Here is a 22,497-nt window from a genome sequence, read left to right as displayed (position 1 = left end):
CCAGTACAGCGAACCTGACCACCCAGTACAACCCTGACCACCCAGTACAGCTTAACCTGACCACCCAGTACAGCCGAACCTGACCACCCAGTACAACCTGACCACCCAGTACAGCTTAACCTGACCACCCAGTACAACCTGACCACCCAGTACAGTGAACCTGACTACCCAGTACAACCTGACCACCCAGTACAGCGAACCTGACCACCCAGTACAGTGAACCTGACCACCCAGTACAGCGAACCTGACCACCCAGTACAGCCGAACCTGACCACCCAGTACAGCTTAACCTGACCACCCAGTACAACCTGACCACCCAGTATAACCTGACCACCCAGTACAGCTTAACCTGACCACCCAGTACAACCCTGACCACCCAGTACAGTGAACCTGACTACCCAGTACAACCTGACCACCCAGTACAGCTTAACCTGACTACCCAGTACAGCGAACCTGACCACCCAGTATAACCTGACCACCCAGTACAGCTTAACCTGACTACCCAGTACAACCTGACCACCCAGTATAACCTGACCACCCAGTACAGCTTAACCTGACCACCCAGTACAGCTTAACCTGACCACCCAGTACAGGGAACCTGACCACCCAGTACAGCTTAACCTGACCACCCAGTACAGCTTAACCTGACCACCCAGTACAACCTGACCACCCAGTACAGGGAACCTGACCACCCAGTACAGCGAACCTGACTACCCAGTACAGCTTAACCTGACTACCCAGTACAACCTGACCACCCAGTACAGCCAGACCTGACCACCCAGTAGAGCGAACCTGACCACCCAGTACAGCTGAACCTGACCACCCAGTACAACCTGACCACCCAGTACAGCCAACCTGACCACCCAGTACAGCTTAACCTGACTACCCAGTACAGCCTGAACCTGACCACCCAGTACAGCTTAACCTGACCACCCAGTACAACCTGACCACCCAGTACAGTGAACCTGACCACCCAGTACAGCGAACCTGACCACCCAGTACAGCGAACTTGACCACCCAGTACAGCGAACCTGAGCACCCAGTACAGCGAACCTGACCACCCAGTACAGCGAACCTGACTACCCAGTATAGACTTTTTGCAGAGTGTGGTGTTAAACAAAACATATGGATTCAAACAAGCAGATTATGCTTGTGCATCTAATGAGACACATAATTTGTGTTCATTCTCAAATTTAGGTGTAACTGTGACAGTGGTATGCCTGTGGTAACACCATGTTTGTGGTTACACCATGCCTGTGGTAACACCATGCTTGTGGTAACACCATGCTTGTGGTAAGACCATGCCTGTGGTAACACCATGTTTGTGGTAACACCATGCTTGTGGTAACACCATGTTTGTGGTAACACCATGCCTGTGGTAACACCATGTTTGTGGTAACACCATGCTTGTGGTAACACCATGTTTGTGGTAACACCATGCTTGTGGTAAGACCATGCCTGTGGTTACACCATGCTTGTGGTAAGACCATGCCTGTGGTAACACCATGCTTGTGGTAACACCATGCCTGTGGTAACACCATGTTTGTGGTAACACCATGCCTGTGGTAACACCATGTTTGTGGTAACACCATGCTTGTGGTAAGACCATGCCTGTGGTTACACCATGCTTGTGGTAACACCATGCTTGTGGTAACACCATGCCTGTGGTAACACCATGCCTGTGGTAACACCATGTTTGTGGTAACACCATGCTTGTGGTAACACCATGTTTGTGGTAACACCATGCTTGTGGTAAGACCATGCCTGTGGTTACACCATGCTTGTGGTAACACCATGCTTGTGGTAACACCATGCTTGTGGTAACACCATGCCTGTGGTTACACCATGCTTGTGGTAACACCATGCTTGTGGTAAGACCATGCTTGTGGTAACACCATGCCTGTGGTAACACCATGCTTGTGGTAACACCTTGCCTGTGGTAACACCATGCTTGTGGTAACACCATGGCTAGGAGTACACCAGGGTTACATCTGAATAAGGCACTGACATCACCATGGTGATGAATTGAATGTCTTGCCTGCATCACTCCAGCCTTGTTTCTTACATAAATGATGTTCATGCTGTTGATGATTGGATTTTCTGGTCCTGACGATTATTTACAGATTGCCACAATTTAGCTGGAATACTGCTGAGTGCAGCATTAAACAACAAACAAACAAGACTCACATGAATATGACTGACTGACTGACTGACTGACTGACTGACTGACTGACTGAGTTTGGTTTTACGCCACTTTTAGCAATATTCCAGCAACATCACGGCAAGGGACACCAGAAATGGGCTTCACACATTGTACACATGTGGGGATTCGAACCCGGGTCTTTGGAGTGACGAGCCAACGCTTTAACCACTAGCCTACCCCACCACCCCCACATGAAGATGACACCCTGGATATAACTGAATTACAGTGTAAACTCGTTCACTCATACAAGGTTAAATATGGCTTAGTATGATCCTTGGCAAGAGATTATAAATGTTGATATTACGAGACATGTGTAATCTATGAAACTGATAAGTGTACTTGTGATCCAAATTTATCCTAAGTGATCATCTGAGATCATAGTTTTTGTCTGCTGTAAGAGACAACCATTCTGCCATTACAGGATTCTGTTGTAACTTTTATACTTTAGAACATTATAATGTCCAGGGAATTCTACCCAAAATTTCCTCATTGTCTCCTGATTCTTAGTCCAGCATATAACTAGAAGATTTGGCACTAATAATATACAAGGTGTGCCGGGTCCGATGTAGGCCTTAGCTGGAATACGAGTTTATTTTTATGAACTACCTGATTCTAAACTTATACCACATCGACCTGCAGCTATTAAAAATAAGTAGACTTGGTAAACAAAGACATCGGTTTCAACTCATGAAGTCTGCGTTACATAGAAATATACATACATATTAAAAACCGAGGGATCTGGTTTTAAAACTAATCGAAGAAGCTGAATATTGTTGTATTTTCGTGAAATAAGACGATCATTATTCTTCGCATCAAGATGTGCGGTCTGTTCCGGAATAAACATATGACAGTGTCATAAACTATCACATACAATCTCATCAAATAACGGAAACTCCGATGCATCAATTATACTTCCTTTATGACAAAACGTTAACTTTAAACCAGCCGCTGACGACGTAGCCACAAGAAGAGAGACCACCATCGACGGCAACTCAATGTTATGATCAGACCGTCTGATATCCTCAAGACATCTCCCGCACTCACAGGCCACTCTGAGCCGTGTGACATCCTAGCACGGGCTGCGCAGGTAAACAGAGAGGGGTAATATATCAGTTTGACAGTGTTATCGAAGCAACTCACCTCTGGCTTTTGTCCTCGCACAACCGCGTCCTATTTTCTGTCAAGGCTGCAACGAGGAAGGGAAATCCCCAGACCAAATCCCCACCTGTGAAAGCTGAAACTGGGTTTCCCCAAACGTTTCGTTGCAATAATCTCGCAACACTTTCAAGGATGGCGCCCAATACAGATCCCAGTTCATAGGCAAGGGAGATAATTATTCGTTTTCCGATTGTAACAAATTGTATATTATGTGGGATAGTAGCATATTTGAGTATATATATATGCCAGTTTTATATACTGTTGCAGTTCCTATGTTACTAGAATGAAACAATATTTCCACTATAATGTGTTTTCAGTGTATCACAGGACATTGTTCCGTTAGTGTTTCTTGCAACAATATTTCAAAACATACTTCGAGGTGCTCTAGCATATTGTGGTGTGTACATATGAGAACAATTTTAACACTCTTTGATCTACTTTCATTTTCATCTTTTTTTCAACCAGCTGTTAACGCCACATAGCTAGCGATTGGCGCCACAAGTTCACAGTCTCAAATCGAATCCTATATTGTACTCAATCCCCGATTTTCAAGTACTAGAAATAGAATCTGCGCTTTAATAAGAAAGTGTAATCCAAAGCAATAACACCTTTTACATTTGACCACTTTCTAATAAAGGGCATTGTGTATTCATAGTGAAAATTCTTACAAATACATGGACCTTATTTATTATGTAAGTTTTCAACTGTTGAAATATGAAATTGATGAGAGCATTGTTTTCCACACTTCACATTATTTTAACATTGTCCGTGAAACAATTTGTGTTTATTTATTGCCGTTCATGTTGATACCCATTTTCAATTACCTGATCGGCGCATTTGTGTCGTCAATCTCAGTGTTTTCCTGTGTTTTTTATCAGAGACCATATAATAGATTATATGGTAATATTATATGGTCTCTGTGTTTTATTTTCAACTGGTTCTTTTGCATTTGCAGCATGTCACTACCCTTACTAAACAGAAATATTTCTCACTGTTCGTAATTTTGAAATGTACGTGAATGGTACACAGTAACACTCAATAATTATAGACGGAAATCATTTTGTTATTTTCATCACCGATAACCCTGTAAACCAACCAGTACTGTACTCTACTAGACGATTCATTTGCCTGCCAAACAAACGAAACGGGATTTTAAATAACTTTACTGTCAAGATTAAACTGTCTGTCACCTTGCAGTTTGTACTTTAGGAAAATTCGTGTCAGCTTTTCTTGCACAAAAATGGACATGTATCTGAGATAGTCATATAGTGCTGTGGATATAAGACTGACCGATCCAAATAATTTAGCAAATACTCTGATCGTGTTTAACACATGCTTGTCAAATGCGTATGGTTAATTATAACATGTAAGGTATGTGATAATTATAATATCAAACTAAACAAAATATATAAAAATATGACTTGCATATAAACATCTGAATACCTATGACGGTAACGCGCAAAATTCAAATTTTGGGTTCTTTGCTACAATACTGTTACATCCCCAAATGGGAATATGGTTTGTATAATCAATATAGGACACACATGAAAGTCAATGTCACAATGTCACGAAAATATCGTATCAACCCTGCGCCCCGTGAAGATCTCAGGCTTAAACTGCCATAAGCCTATGTTACAGTATAGTATATGTTACAGTCTATGTTACAGAATAGTATATGTTACAGTCTATGGTACAGTATAGTATATGTTACAGTCTATGTTACAGTATAGTATATGTTACAGTCTATGGTACAGTATAGTATATGTTACAGTCTATGGTACAGTATAGTATAGTGAAGTCCATTTCTGAAAGTATAGTATATGTTACAGTCTATGGTACAGTTGCTGGAATATTGCTAAAAGCGGCGTAAAACTAAACTCAGTCAGTCAGTCCGTACAGTATATGTATATGTTACAGTCTATGGTACAGTATAGTATATGTTACAGTCTATGTTACAGTATAGTATATGTTACAGTCTATGGTACAGTATAGTATATGTGGTACTACAGTCTATGGTACAGTATAGTATATGTTACAGTCTATGGTACAGTATAGTATATGTTACAGTCTATGTTACAGTATAGTATATGTTACAGTCTATGGTACAGTATAGTAAATGTTACAGTCTATGGTACAGTATAGTATATGTTACAGTCTATGGTACAGTATAGTATATGTTACAGTCTATGGTACAGTATAGTGTATGTATGTTACAGTCTATGATACAGTATAGTATATGTTACAGTCTATGGTACAGTATAGTATATGTTACAGTCTATGGTACAGTATAGTATATGTTACAGTCTATGGTACAGTATAGTATATAGTATATGTTACAGTCTATGGTACAGTATAGTATATGTTACAGTCTATGGTACAGTATAGTATATGTTACAGTCTATGTTACAGTATAGTATATGTTACAGTCTATGGTACAGTATAGTATATGTTAGTATATGTTACAGTCTATGGTACAGTATAGTATATTATAGTATATATGTTACAGTCTATGGTACAGTATAGTATATGTTACAGTCTATGGTACAGTATAGTATATGTTACAGTCTATGGTACAGTATAGTATATGTTACAGTCTATGGTACAGTATAGTATATGTTACAGTCTATGGTACAGTATAGTATATGTTACAGTCTATGGTACAGTATAGTATATGTTACAGTCTATGTTACAGTATAGTATATGTTACAGTCTATGGTACAGTATAGTATATGTTACAGTCTATGTTAGTATAGTATATGTTAGTCTATGGTACAGTATAGTATATGTTACAGTCTATGTAATGTTACAGTCTATATAGTATATATGTTACAGTCTATGTTACAGTATAGTATATGTTACAGTCTATGGTACAGTATAGTATATGTTACAGTCTATGGTACAGTATAGTATATGTTACAGTCTATGGTACAGTTACAGTCTATGTTACAGTCTATGGTATTATATATATGTTACAGTCTATGGTACAGTACAGTATATGTTACAGTCTATGGTACAGTATAGTATATGTTACAGTCTATGGTACAGTACAGTCTATATGTTACAGTCTATGGTACAGTATAGTATATGTTACAGTCTATGGTACAGTATAGTATATGTTACAGTCTATGGTACAGTATAATTATATGTTACAGTCTATGGTACACAGTATAGTATATGTTACAGTCTATGGTACAGTATAGTATATGTTACAGTCTATAGAACAGTGTAGTATATGTTACAGTCTATGGAACAGTATAATTTATGTTACAGTCTATGTTACAGTATAGTATATGTTACAGTCTATGGTACAGTATAGTATATGTTACAGTCTATGGTACAGTATAGTATATGTTACAGTCTATGGTACAGTATAGTAAATGTTACAGTCTATGGTACAGTATAGTATATGTTACAGTCTATGGTACAGTATAGTATATGTTACAGTCTATGGTACAGTATAGTATATGTTACAGTCTATGGTACAGTATAGTATATGTTACAGTCTATGTTACAGTACAGTCTATGTTACAGTCTATGGTACAGTACAGTCTATGGTACAGTATAGTATATGTTACAGTCTATGGTACAGTATAGTATATGTTACAGTCTATGGTACAGTATAGTATATGTTACAGTCTATGGTACAGTATAGTATATGTTACAGTCTATGGTACAGTATAGTATATGTTACAGTCTATGTTACAGTATAGTATATGTTACAGTCTATGGTACAGTATAGTATATGTTACAGTCTATGGTACAGTATAGTATATGTTACAGTCTATGGTACAGTATAGTATATGTTACAGTCTATGGTACAGTATAGTATATGTTACAGTCTATGGTACAGTACAGTATATGTTACAGTCTATGGTACAGTATAGTATATGTTACAGTCTATGGTACAGTATAGTATATGTTACAGTCTATGGTACAGTATAGTATATGTTACAGTCTATGGTACAGTATAGTATATGTTACAGTCTATGTTACAGTATAGTATATGTTACAGTCTATGGTACAGTATAGTATAGTATATGTTACAGTCTATGTTACAGTACAGTATATGTTACAGTCTATGGTACAGTATAGTATATGTTACAGTCTATGGTACAGTACAGTATATGTTACAGTCTATGGTACAGTATAGTATATGTTACAGTCTATGGTACAGTATAGTATATGTTACAGTCTATGGTACAGTCTATGGTACAGTATATATGTTACAGTCTATGGTACAGTATAGTATATGTTACAGTCTATGGTACAGTATAGTATATGTTACAGTCTATGTTACAGTATAGTATATGTTACAGTCTATGGTACAGTATAATTACAGTATAGTATTACAGTCTATGTTACAGTATAGTATATGTTACAGTCTATGGTACAGTATAGTAAATGTTACAGTCTATGGTACAGTATAGTATATGTTACAGTCTATGGTACAGTATAGTATATGTTACAGTCTATGGTACAGTATAGTATGTTACAGTCTATGGTACAGTATAGTATATGTTACAGTCTATGGTACAGTATAGTATATGTTACAGTCTATGGTACAGTATAGTATATGTTACAGTCTATGTTACAGTCTATGGTACAGTATAGTATATGTTACAGTCTATGGTACAGTATAGTATATGTTACAGTCTATGTTACAGTCTATGGTACAGTACAGTCTATGGTACAGTATAGTATATGTTACAGTCTATGTTACAGTACAGTATATGTTACAGTCTATGGTACAGTATAGTATATGTTACAGTCTATGGTACAGTCTATGTTACAGTAGTACAGTATGTTACAGTCTATGGTACAGTACAGTATATGTTACAGTCTATGGTACAGTACAGTATATGTTACAGTCTATGGTACAGTACAGTATATGTTACAGTCTATGGTACAGTATAGTATATGTTACAGTCTATGGTACAGTATAGTATATGTTACAGTCTATGGTACAGTACAGTATATGTTACAGTCTATGGTACAGTATAGTATATGTTACAGTCTATGGTACAGTATAGTATATGTTACAGTCTATGGTACAGTACAGTCTATGGTACAGTATAGTATATGTTACAGTCTATGGTACAGTATAGTATATGTTACAGTCTATGGTACAGTATAGTATATGTTACAGTCTATGTTACACGTTTGCTTGTTATGCTTTGTATATGGTTATTATGGCAAGTAATACATTCCTAGTTTTATAGTTCATTCCTATCGTATCAAGATATGTATAAAACGTATGATAGGTCGCAAAATCAATCATGGATGTGAGAAATGTACGTTGTGATTTTACAGATTTGAAATTATAGGATACTTGAAGCGATTTCTGACCTTTTTACGCCGTCTTAATTATCTGTGTCTGTTAAAGAGGGATAGAATTCGTAATTTTAAAACTGTGCTATGTACAGTGAGTGAGTGAATTTAGTTTTACGCCGCACTTAGCAATGTTCCAGTTCTATGGCGGCGGTCTGAAAATAATCGAGTCTGGACCAGACAATCCAGTGATCAACAGCATGAGCATCGATCTACGCAGTTGGAATATGATGCCATGTGTCAACCAAGTCAACCTGACCACCCGATCCTGTTAGTCGCCTCTTACAAGCAAGGGTTACTGAAGACCAATTCTAACCCGGACCTTCACGGGTAGACAAGCATGGTTTACTGAAGACCAATTCTAACCCGGACCTTCACGGGTAGACAAGCATGGTTTACTGAAGACCAATTCTAACCCGGATCTTCACAGGTAGACAAGCATGGTTTACTGAAGACCAATTCTAACCCGGACCTTCACGGGTAGACAAGCATGGTTTACTGAGGACCAATTCTAACCCGGATCTTCACAGGTAGACAAGCATGGGTTACTGAAGACCAATTCTAACCCGGACCTTCACGGGTAGACAAGCATGGTTTACTGAAGACCAATTCTAACCCGGATCTTCACGGGTAGACAAGCATGGGTTACTGAAGACCAATTCTAACCCGGATCTTCACAGGTAGACAAGCATGGGTTACTGAAGACCAATTCTAACCCGGACCTTCACGGGTAGACAAGCATGGTTTACTGAAGACCAATTCTAACCCGGACCTTCACGGGTAGACAAGCATGGTTTACTGAAGACCAATTCTAACCCGGACCTTCACGGGTAGACAAGCATGGTTTACTGAAGACCAATTCTAACCCGGATCTTCACGGGTACTATTGCTACAGAGGCAGTGACATACATTGCATTTCATGGGTATATACATAACAATGGACTTGTACAGCGCCTAGTTTCCACATAGGTTGCTCAATGGCCCTGATCATTTTTACCCCGGATAACTGAAGCTGCCTGTTAGGCGCTAGAAGGTTAATAGTCATCCCACCGGGTACCCATTTTCTGCTGGGAGAACAGTGGCAATTTTGAACAAACTCACTTGCCTAAGGTGAGACCACGTATATTACATGTGCTTGGTATGGGGCAGGACCCAAGTCCTAGAAACTCAGGAGTCAAGCTGCCAATCAGGTCACTCTTTAACAGCCATGCATGTTATTAGCTTTTTCATCACCTGGATATTTTCTTCTTTCGTAAGGATGCGGAAGTTATATCTTTAGTATCCTCTATAATCAACGTAATGGAGTTTTGCTTTCACCTACCAACATCATTTATCTATGTTTCCGGAATTTCTGTTTTCAGTATTCAGTGCTTTAAATATCTTGTCAGAATATGTGGGAATGTGTTGCAAAAAATTGTGTTTAAAACAAAGATTATTTGACAACTCTTGTGTTTTATGTACCACATACTCCACTTTGATTTCTTTTTATAGTTAATGAAACATATAAACTTAATTTTTCGACTTTAACTATCATCAAATGCAATCTTTTATTGAGAATGAGTGTACATTAAAATATTGATGTATCCTCGCATGCAATAATTACAAAACCAATTTCATAACAAATTAACATGATCACCAAATAAAGAGAAAAGACGTATGTGTATTCCAGGTGAGATATTAACTGAAGCGGCCTGATTCGGTAATAACGTGAAGAATATAAGAACACAAGATCTACCGTTATATGGCACTGCATTGTCTGAAAGAGTGAGTGAGTGAGTTCAGTTTTACGCCAATTTTAACAATATTCCAGCTATATCACGGCGGGGACACCAGAAATGGGCTTCACATTGTACCCATGTGGGGAATCGAACCCGGGTCTTCCGCGTGACGAGCGAAAGTTTTAACCACTAGCCTACCCCACCGTCCTGTCTGAAAGAGATGATGGTTACCTTGAAGGCTGGTGAATTGGGCATTCCATAACAAGAAGACACCTCATGAATGTTTATACATCACTTTGCTTTTTATTTACAATATATGTACACTTGGGTATTAATATTGTAGAATACATTTACAGATATTCATTGATCAACAAGCAAAAAGCATCCACACTGAAAACAAAACAATTATCACAATCTGTATAGTTAGTAATGTCATACTAATTTGAAAACCTCACACCAGACCCTATGTGATGAGACATCTTTGGCACTATTGTATTGATACTGTAGATCCCTCAAACCATGAGTATTAAACATTTAAACCGTTGCCCTTTTGTTTGAAACTGGTTATTAATTAACAGAAATGTCCAACTTTGTGATCATTAAACCTTTTTGCCGTCATTGATCGTGCAACCTGATGAAACATGTCTGTCGCGAGCAAATCTGCAGCTATTTGATTACAGCTAAAAAATAGGGAACCAACCATTTGATATAAAAAGAAAACCCCCCATATATTTCCCTGAACATCTGTTATGTGCTGAAAATGAATGTTGAAAAAACCCATGTATAATGATTATTCATCTGGGTTCAAGCGTTATGTGAGATTTGGGTGTTGAATTGCAGGTGCATCAAAATCAGTGTGAAAATCTCAGTGTCATCCAATCATACACTCCTTACAAAATTAGTCAGATCACAGATCTTCTCTTAACAATATAGCATCTTTCATCAATGCAGGCAAATCAAGGTCACATCACTCTGGAATATAAATGCATCTTCTCTTAAAGGCCACAAAGTGCAATGTAAATTGTGTTTAATGGTGTGTCAATACAAGCCTGAGCCTGGCGTAGACACCACTCTACCACAGGCCCTCGTGTGTTTGTGAGGATTATAGATTTTTAAAAAATATAAAAAATTTGAGATGACCCCCGACTCGAAATGCTTCACAGTACAATACATTATGTCATAATGAGTCGGGGGTCATCTCAATTTTTCTTTCAACATCTTTAATCCTCGCAAAGACACGAGTGCCTGTGCACCCTACCACAGCAGACACTGCTCGGTGTCTAGTCCTAGAGCCTGCATGCCTTGTAGCAACTAGTGGAACATATCAACAGCTGTTTTGTACATTTCAACAGCAGTCAACTCAGTGTATAACATATAGTCCGTCCCACCGTCCTTGACGGTCTATTTTTGTGAAGGACGGTCTATTAAATAAGTAAGGCTGTCCATTGGTCAAGGGAAATGTTTGAAAAATAAACTTAACATGGTTTGAACTTCATGTTGAACATCGTTTTCCTTCAAGTTTTCATTTGAACATTTGCTGATTTTTTGATTGTTTTAGTTTTTGGGACTGGCTGTGTTGGCTAGAATGGACTTTACCTGGTGCAGCCCTAGCTGCTCCCTTTACGATCGTTAGGGTTAGGCACCCTTTATGATCCTTAGGGTTAGGCACCCTTTATGATCCTTAGGGTTAAGGGTTAGGGTTAGGTAACCCCAGCAGCGCTAATTATTAATCTGAAAAAGTGCGCCCGGTAAAGTGCAGTACTCCCACTGCAAGAGGAACATTCCAGAATGGGTGTGTATTAGAATTGGATTTATCTGCCCTTGCTGTGCACATACACATGGCAAGCCTACTGTTTGATAAGTTTTAGATTGGAAGGTTTCTTGAGGGCTTGATGTGACAGGGTGTTTCTCACCTACTTACCCTGTACAGTTTGGATTCCAATATGGAAACACCAAATACCTTCCACCTCCACCAGTCTAATGTCACGAAAAGTCATAATCTCTATCAAGACATTCAACACTGAAACTATTCTGATCATTCCTGAGTGCATTCGATACAATAATGGAACCATGTTAATTACTGCCACTTGCCTCTTATTGGAACCAATGTGTTGAATTTTCGATCGTAAACTTAAAATTGTGTTTTTCGATCTACTTTTTGATTGTTCATTGATCTTGCATGTATGTTTCCTGATTCCACAATTTAGTTCTGTGTGTTCTGATATCTGGAATAATATCTGTGGTTCAGTTTCGAAATGAGCTTGTAACAACGGCAAAGCCATCCCCTGGTGAACGACCAGGACATTTTATACTCAATGCCTGATGCTGTCCACTGACGGAAAACAGCTTCGATATTTCAGTGCAGCAGTTCTTGACACGTGACTCTAATACTCTGGGTTTGCCTGACTAGGGTTTCACAGAGTCTTCATTAATCAGAGGTAAACGCCTGCAGTCCTGTGATGGCTCGGCCGAGAATCAGTGCATGGATGTCGTGTGTGCCTGGAAAGAAGAGATAGCGTGAGAGTCAACTAAGTGAGACGGATTGTACACTGCTTTAGCAGTACTCCAGTAGTAGTATAGGTCCTAGGGTACGGTGCAACTCAACATTAGCCATCATTTTCACCCCGCTGCTTAGCAACAGCTTAGCATTGCTACATTTGCAATGCTTTGTTAAGCAGTTGCTTGATGTTCCACCAGTTACCCTGTTTGTAGTGGGGGGTGCTGGAGCTGATCAATTGGGGTGAAAATGATTAATAAATGGTGGGTTGCAGCCATACCCCAGTACCTATACCACTCCAATTCTATCACAGCATGCCAAGTTCTGGTGGGAGGACATCTTGAAGTGATGTTGGTCTCAGACGTTTACCATTCTGGTGAAACCCACAAGCACGGGTATAGTGCTGACACACATAGAACCATAATCATGGTGTCTTGTGTGTGTGTTGGCTGACTAAAGGACTGACTGACTGACTGAGTATGGTTTTACGCCGTTTTTAGCAATATTCCAGCCACATCACGGCGGGGGACACCAGAAATGGGCTTCACATTGTACCCATGTGGGGATTCGAACCCGGGTCTTCGGCGTGACGAGCCAACGCTTTAACCACTAGACTACCCCACCGCCCCTCTGACTAAAGGAAATATTAACACTACCGGCATGTTTAACATATGCAATCTAATACAAATATTGAAACTAGAATTAAAAACAACTGCTTTTTGGACAATGATTGATGATATTGGTTTAATATGTGGATGAGGGATTTTTTAGAATCAATGGTAAAGCTTTTGAGGGATTTCCAGTTTGGTTAAGAGAATGTGTGACCACAGTCATACAGCCATTTCTGGTCCAGGCCGACACAGGCATCAGGGTCACTGTCAGTATTGTCTGCAGGTTCGTTGATGGCAGACATGTTCATGACCTGATATTAAATATCCTGCCCCTCTGTAAAAGATCACTAATATGTTTTCTATGTTGAACAAGTGTATCATCATGACATTACATGTAATTTGAGCCTAAATGCATACAAATAATGAATTTAACGATTTCACCCCAAAACATACATCTGAGCTACTAAATAACGTACAGGTTATGTAGTGTTGAGTCTGAAGTGTTCAAGATGTAGGTTACAGTGTGAGCAATTATCACCCAACATCCCTGCCAATATAGTCTGCTCACCTTCGTACGTGTTAACCGACTCGAGATTCATGACGTGTCTGATGACGTGGTACTCGTCAGAGATGCCATTTCCCCCTAACATGTCCCGAGAGTTCCTTGCAATCTCCAGAGCTTTGCCACAGGAGTTCCTCTTGATCAGGGAAATCATCTCTGGAGTAGCTCTGGAACACGATACCCAAAAACGTTGTGGGTAAATAGCAGCATTGTGTATCACATCTGTCAAGTATATGACCTCATTTTGGGCATATGTTTTTATATATATACAAGCTATGTCAAATCACAATGAGTGTCCATTTCTTCTATGTATTAGACAATATGACACAAAATAAGTACCCTCCACTGATCATTTGATGGGATCATGGTTATCACTGGAAACAGGTGTGTAGTAACATGATTACCTCCCTTGATCCTTCAGTCGCCCAACTTGGAGACATGACTGAAGACCGATGGAAATTTCTGTCAACATGTCTGCCATTTTCTTCTGAGGTAGTTGGTTCTTGGCCAGGGGTTTGCCAAACTGCTTCCTGAAACATACCATGCTGGACTTGTGTTGGGGGTACAGTTGGGTTTGATAATAGTTGTGTTTCCTTTACGAAACAGTTGGATTTGTAGAACAGCCATCTCTGTGTCACAACAAATATTTTACGGTAGTTATGACCCCAAAATACTTTGGAAAAAGGATCCTTGACATAAAACAAAATTCCTGCAAATCTGATATGACTTGCATAAGGACATATGTATGAGTTTGGCTGTTTTAGTCAGATTCCAGTGATAACTGGGCAGTGGACAATAGGCTTCACACACTGGACTAGAACCTGGACCTACAGTGTGACAAACAAACCACAAGGCTAACCCCGCCTAAATTCATACCAATACCCAACAACAGACTATAACAGATATTTATCAGTTTTTCTTATGTTGCACATGTTCTCAATGACTCAAGTGTAACCAGGTTCCCCACCCACCTGTCAAGCGTGTACTGTCTGCCTGTCTCCCCACGGTGACCCACCTGTCAAGCGTGTACTGTCTGGCTGTCTCCCCACGGTCACCCACCTGTCAAGCGTGTACTGTCTGGCTGTCTCCCCACGGTGACCCACCTGTCAAGCGTGTACTGTCTGGCTGTCTCCCCACGGTCACCCACCTGTCAAGCGTGTACTGTGACCCACCTGTCAAGCGTGTACTGTGACCCACCTGTCAAGCGTGTACTGTCTGGCTGTCTCCCCACGGTCACCCACCTGTCAAGCGTGTACTGTCTGGCTGTCTCCCCACGGTGACCCACCTGTCAAGCGTGTACTGTCTGGCTGTCTCCCCACGGTCACCCACCTGTCAAGCGTGTACTGTGACCCACCTGTCAAGCGTGTACTGTCTGGCTGTCTCCAAACAAAACTCTGCAGCTCCAAGACTTCCCCATGCAATTCCAAACCTTGCATTGTTCAGGCAGCCAAACGGACCCTAAACACACAAAACCATCTCTGTTTGTATTGACGACATTATTATTCATAGCACATTTCTTCAACATAACTTACCATGTATATAAACCATGTAAACGGTGGCACCAGTGATCACCACATCATCCAGATATAATAACACAGGATTTATCAACATGTTTCTCACAATAATAAATGATGAACAGAATGCATGTTACATATGTTATATTTGGGATTACACTTTCTTAGCAAAGAACAAATTCTAGTACTTTTTGGGTTGACTCCCATCCGGGATTCGAACCCACACCGTCAAGAGTCAGGCACCTAATCGCCAGCACATAAAGTCAGCCACCTAAACCGCTCAGCCACGACTTAAAAAAAATGGAAGTTGGACAACTGGTAGTCTAGACTGCGGACGTTGTGTAGCCCTTTCTAAATGGCATTGTGTAATCATCGCTTTCGGCCATGGGAGCCAGGCCAATTTACACTTATCAGAAGGGTACATAAAGTCCTTAGTGTCAGTAAACCCAGCCGTCCTAAAAGTGTTTTAACGTCTTATTCAAGTTGATTGCACTGCTATAGTAAATGCATGTATATGTGTGTCAGTGTGGCAGGTTCTGCAGTCAGGACCATGTGAGGTTACCATGACACAGAGTACTAACTATGAGCACACTGGTCCATCTTTATCCCCTTAATGCAAAACACCAGTACCTCAGTACCAACAAGTACCACATTTAACATCTATTGGTGTGATGTGCTCAGAGGATTGAACCACTGACTTTCTTCTCTCCAGTGTTCTATCCACTAGAATATGGAGGGTACCATAAGTGAGTGAGTGAGTTTAGGTTTATGCCGCATCTAGCGATGTTCCGGCAATAGAGGACTCCATCTATGGGCTTCACACATTGTACTCATGTGGCGAATCAAACCCGTGTCTTCGGTGTGATGAGCAAATGCTTTAACCACTAGGCTACCCAACAGCCCCAGAGGAGACCATGAAACAAGCAATAGTTTATCTATGCCTACTGGGATCATACCCCAAGTCCGCTGGCTGCAGGAAGCAGGTTTTCCTCTGGGATCTCCACGTCCTCCATTACAATCTGTCCAGTGATACTGGCTCGCAGTGAGAACTTGCCCTCAATCTTAGGGGTAGATAACCCTTTCATCCCCTTCTCCAAGATGAATCCTCGAATCTTGTTATTGACATCACTCTTCGCCCAGACAACGAACACATCAGCAATTGGGGAGTTGGTGATCCTGTAGAATACATGTAGGAAAACCATGACTCAGGAAAAAGGAAATGTTTGGATCTTTAAGATATAACAGTATAACAAAGGTGTTCATTTAATAACTTAAACATAACATTCAGTATCAGCATTAACTGCCCAATGCACATCATAAGCTTTTCAGTGAGTAGGATTATGACACGTTTAGCAAGATTCCAGCCATATCATTTGGATCGTTGGATTGTCCCCCCTTATTGTTTCCATGTCAAGAATCAAACCTTGGCCTTTGTTAAATAAGTCAGAGCTTTTACCATTAGGGTAACCCACTGCCCCAGTGACTTTGGGAAGAACTACTCACAGCCATTGTTTCTTAGCCAAGCAGTTCAGTTATATCACTGAATAACATCTGTGAGAACATGATTTGCTGTACAAGCTTAACTCATGGAACTGCTACTGGCATCTAGATATAGGTTGGGAATGATATCTAACGATTAACTATCTCCAGTGCTTAGGGTCCAGTCAGGTTTGGAAATAAATTCAGTTCACAGCCGTGTTTATAATTCCAAAACATGATACAGTCTCTGGAATTTGGAACATGAAAACACTGATTCCACAATTCTCATTTACAAGGATTACACTGCCAAAGAATTTACTGACTCGCTACAATTTGTCCTTTCTTTGGTTTGTTTAGTTCTGCAAGTATTTCCCTATGAAGAGTTGACAAAAAACGCCACATGTCCAGGTTAACTATGGTTGACAGCTGGAGACTAAGACCAGTGATGCTGACATACTGGTGACCTACCATGACTTGGAGCCATTCAACACGAAGGTCTTCTTGGAGGAGTTGTATTTAGCATTGGTCTCCATTGAAGATGGATCACTTCCATGATTGGGTTCCGTCAAACCAAAGGCACCAATCAGCTCACCCCTGGCTGAACAGCAAACACAAAGGTCCTACCTTGTCAAATACACTTTACAGTTATAAGCCTTAAGCAGTGATACATGATCAAGAGTGAACAAAAACATACCATTGTTTTCCAAGCTGAAGGCAGCAATGTCCAAGATAATTCACAAGTGATTGTAAATATTTGAGTCTGGGTCAGATAAACAAGGAACTGACAGTTATAACATGCATAACTGACATCAAGGTCAATGACCTACATAGTCTGTGTACGATGACTATCAACCAGGTCACATGTGAAGACACGCATGACGTATGTCTTGGGTCCGCATTTGGGTATCTTAAGTGAATTTGGTGCACAATGTAATCACAATACAAAGATGTGCCCAGTAGGGTTAGATGGAGGTAGTGATGCAAGTAATATCCATCACAACACAATCATTACCCATGTCAATGGTTCATTGCATGCTCACTAACATTCTCTGCTCCATGGGGATAATACAATTCTAGATGTGCTGGGATATCCTTGCATATAAACTGCTGCTCACATGTGCTACTCTCAGTTATTCTGTAGACTTGTTTCAAAGGATTGAGATACAGATAAAGTTACTATGTCTTCACTGACAAAAGTTGGTACCTAGTTTAGGAATATATTTCTGCCTCTGCTCCTCGGTGCCGTATGCATAGATAGGCCACATGACCAGACTGGACTGAACACTCATGGCTGACCGGTAGCTGCTGTCCACCCTGTCACAACACAAAGGTCAATGTACCAGCAGTGAACCTGGAGAGAGAAATGACGTCGTTGTCCTTTCAATGCTAAAAGTGTACCCAGTGGTACATTGAAGGAAAACAGAACTTGAAAGACCCAACACCCCATTTAGTCACCTCTTATATCCAGCAACAAGTTACTGATGATCTTTGCTCTAAACAACAAGCAATGTTAGATAGAGTTAGAACTTATCAGTTGAATGTCGAGGTCTTGTCAAACCTATCACACACAATGTACCCACCTCTCCAGTTCTCTGGCCAGGAGTCCGTACCCCACGGAGGAGAGCCCAGCACAGCCGTAGCCCTGTATGGTGGGGCCCAGTACCCCCAGCTCCCCCATCTCTCGCATGATGGCGGGGTCAAACACTGCATGATGGAAATACACAGGATTCACCATACACAGGATTCACCATACACAGGATTCACCATACACAGGATTTATTAACAAACTGACAGTAGGGGAAGGTTTATTCTACAAATAACAGTGGATAAATGAAAATCAGCAGTATCAACAATGATCAAATTATAAGTCGTTTAATTTCATGATTTGCATCACATTGAAATTGATTGTTTTGACTTATTAAATAATTGATTCTGGTCCAGACAAACCAGTGACTAACACATGATATCATGGTCTACTACAGTCACATCATGGTCTACTACAGTCACATCATGGTCTACTACAGTCACATAATCAACCAAACCACTGATTGTCACAGAACCTCGCAACCTGACAATGATGCACACTGAGGTGGCTATTGACAAACAAATGTTGCTGGGGATATTTTCTAATTAGAATCAAGTTTCTGTCATGTTTCTGAACAGATAATGAAACGAACAACCTTCCATGGTTACTGACATTTGAAATGTCACTGCTCAGACTCAAAGACTACTAATACCACTCATGATGTGTTCTGAGTGTTAATGAACCTGTGAAGATCCGGGTTAAAATTATCTTCAGTAACCCATGCTTGTCGTAAGAGGCGACTAACGGGATCAGGTGGTCATTGTATCCCAATTGCGTAGATTGGTGCTCATGCTGTCAATCACAGGATTGTGTGGTCCAGATTGATTATTTACAGACTGCGACATATAGCTGGATTATTGCTGAGTCAGCATAAAACAACAAACCAAAATCTGAGTGTTAAACCCCTGTACAGCTGAAGTCGGTAGACTGCAGTCAGTGGCAGTCTGGATGTGAGACACTAGCTCTGGTTCCAGTCACAGACTGTGTCATACCTTCATTTCTGTTAGCAAGGAGGATTCTGGGCATAAGTTTTTCCTGGCAATAGGATCGGAACTGGTCACGGACAATTATTTCCTCCTCCGTTAAAAGGCTGTTGAGGTTGAGAGCATCACGCCAGTCAAAAACAGCTGAATGTGAAAACATAAAGACATAATTGAAACCTGGTAAATTCAACTGACATTCTTCAGCTATCACAATATTGAAAATTTTCATTATTGATTATTTATTTCACAAGTTGTCCTTCCCCATGATGAATTCTCAAGAGATCAAAGGTGAGTATTATCCATCTTAAAACCTTCAGTAGAGATTTCTATCATGGTAGAAAATTTCTCAATCTATAACAGGTGACCAGAAAGAGAATGATTCCAGTTGGGTGTCAGGTGATCATCCACTGACATCCAGGGCAAGAAGCATGTTTTGCATGTGCTTCCAGTAACTGCAAACAACAATAACTGCTGGAGCTGGAATGTGTTTGGGTGAGTTGTTACAAGAGGCTGGAAACTTTGTTCCAGTTTGTTTCCACTCCAGACTCGAAAGACATAACATGAGATGGGATAAATTGGAAATGTCATTGAAGATACTTATCAGAGATGTTCATGATATTGTCACAGGTGATCATGGTTATTGGGTACAGCAAACTACAATATATCTTTGCATTAATCACTGTATTAGAAATGTGATTACCTTTGCTTTTGCTTGATTTGTCATCGTTGTGAAGTTGCTCTGACAGTGTCAAGGTCATTCAACAGTTTAAAAGGTGCATGAGGTGCATCATAGTGCTTTCAATCACCTCTATCAATCATTGTCTTCCTCACAAATAATAGAAACTGCAATGCCCAATCATTTTCTGAACAAAAACAGTTATGGCCAAAAGAAAAATCTGGTCATAAAATCTTTGCCATTAGTGATTTGATGAAAATATGTTGCGTTTTGGTATTCTTTTTCCATTTTTTATTGTTTTCGGGGGGGGGGGTTCTAACTGAAAGGAAATTTGCTTTATCAAGAGAAACAAATCAGATCATAAAGTTGTTAATGATGCAGATATATGGTAGTGAATATTGATTTCTAAATGGCATCATTGTTGGTATTTCATGATAAAACTCTGTCTAAACAAAGAGATAATGATAAAATGTAATTGAATATACCTGCTATTTCAAACACATACTTTTTAAAAGCAGCATGAAACTGTGACATGTAGCATTCCCATAGAGTAATGAAGAAACAGGTGTTTTACAAACACTCATTTGGGCATATACATCATATTTTTAGACTATATGGACCCACAAAAGTATTTGTGAAGTTAACAATTGTGTTCAGAGGAAACAACTGAAATTTTTAAAATAAATTTCAGTCTGTTCCACATAAATGCTTTTATGAGTTTTGGATCTTTGCACTTCTGATAAGATAAACAAATAAAAAAACGAAATTATCACAGTTGTGATCTCACTTTATCATATGTGAGCTATCTGCGCCTGTTGTGTAATCAGTGACCTTGGACGATATTTCCAGCCAATCAGATGCATTTATCAAGCACACACCTCCATGACCCAAACATATGAGAAGTGAAGAGAATATAATTGATTAACACAAGTCAATACATTTGACACTAACAATCGCAAAGAAACAAATGTGTTACTTGATATTTTTGTGATAGAAAACTTGGTTTATGTTTAAACGCTGCTAACTTTGCGAGTCAAGCAAGAACAGGTGGAAAATTATCCGTTCTTGAAACAAAATGGATACTTTCTGCTGCTGCCGCTGTCCCTTGAAATCGTCTCGATCCAGTCCTGGTTAGATATTTACAGAGCGTCTGAGCAGACACATATGATTTGTTCAAAGACATGATGTCAACGTGTTCTCAACCAAATGATGTTTACGAAACACCAGACTAGTCTACATCCGGTATAAATGTCAAGTCAAAACTTCTTACACATATATCCCATACAATGTGTTCTATGAGCGGGGCCTATCTTCGGTGTTAGGAGTTCCACGCGCACCTGTACAAGCTCCTCGCAGCGATAAGGCTGGTCAGTCTCCAAGCTCAGCCTCAGGGTAACTTTTAGGACACCAAAGCTAACGGCATTAATATGAATCCGTTAATGTCGCGGTATTTCATGGTGGACACACTTCATCCAACAAGCGGAGCCATTCTTGTATTTAAATAAAACCCCAAAGCTAATTTATATCTGAGACAAATGTACAATAAAATCAGTATTTATAATAAATTATCTAACAAAAACGTTTTTAGACGTCTATATGAATTAATTATGTTAAAATATATTGTAGACCTAAAGAGCACATGATATTATCAGGGTTGTAGTCAAAAGGGCCAAAGGGCCAAAGAAAAGTCAAAAGGGCCATAGATCAAATTTTAAAAAGTACATACAAACTATATATTGTATATATACAAATACATCACACACAAGCATTGAAAAATATGAACGTTTATAGATTAAAGCGCAATACTAACACTACAACAATATTGTTGACTTGTTGTTTATTTACTGAGTAGATTGTATACCAAGTGGTGAATTATTGATATCACATTATCTTAGATATCAATACGCGGTATTGTGATAGCTTTACATGATTTACTTTATAAACGATCGGATTTATGATATCAATAATCCGTATTGATCACAAATCATATTGATATTCATATGATGGTTTTCATACCAATAAATGCATTTTTTACATATAAAATAGGGATGAAATAACAAGAACGCCTCGTATATAATCAATTACTGCATGAACACGTAGTAGTTACGCAATCTAAAAACAAGATAGACGATTGGCGAGCCTGTGTTGTTTGACAGGTGAATATGTCGAGGGCATAGCCCAAG

The 22,497-nt window shown here is 39.6% G+C and overlaps 2 protein-coding genes across 3 annotated transcripts in view; both read right to left on the bottom strand.

Moving 5' to 3' along the window:
* Positions 1 to 4,226, bottom strand: part of LOC124286491 (interleukin-12 receptor subunit beta-2-like) — a 75,347-nt gene extending 71,121 nt beyond the window's left edge. For both annotated transcript variants that reach the window (XM_046722866.1, XM_046722867.1), the window contains exon 1: positions 3,344 to 4,226. The gene's annotated coding sequence lies outside the window, so the exon portion shown is untranslated. The remainder of the gene's footprint in view (positions 1 to 3,343) is intronic.
* Positions 4,227 to 11,955: 7,729 nt separating this feature from the next.
* On the bottom strand, positions 11,956 to 21,569 carry LOC124286520 (glutaryl-CoA dehydrogenase, mitochondrial-like). Its single transcript, XM_046722890.1, has 11 exons — positions 21,398 to 21,569; positions 20,339 to 20,377; positions 19,648 to 19,782; positions 18,651 to 18,774; positions 18,275 to 18,384; positions 17,539 to 17,668; positions 16,548 to 16,767; positions 15,432 to 15,535; positions 14,482 to 14,607; positions 14,084 to 14,244; positions 11,956 to 12,906 (listed from the first exon to the last, which is right to left on the bottom strand). Exons 1-11 carry the CDS (start codon positions 21,495 to 21,497, stop codon positions 12,836 to 12,838), a joined length of 1,320 nt encoding a protein of 439 aa, XP_046578846.1. The 5' UTR covers positions 21,498 to 21,569; the 3' UTR covers positions 11,956 to 12,835.
* Positions 21,570 to 22,497: the final 928 nt, after the last annotated feature.

This window comes from Haliotis rubra, unplaced genomic scaffold (assembly GCF_003918875.1).
Source record: "Haliotis rubra isolate DU_JTF1 unplaced genomic scaffold, ASM391887v1 Scf385, whole genome shotgun sequence".
NCBI lineage: Eukaryota > Metazoa > Mollusca > Gastropoda > Lepetellida > Haliotidae > Haliotis > Haliotis rubra.
The sequence above is the reverse complement of the archived record's forward strand: the minus strand, read 5'-3'. Positions and strand labels throughout refer to the sequence as shown.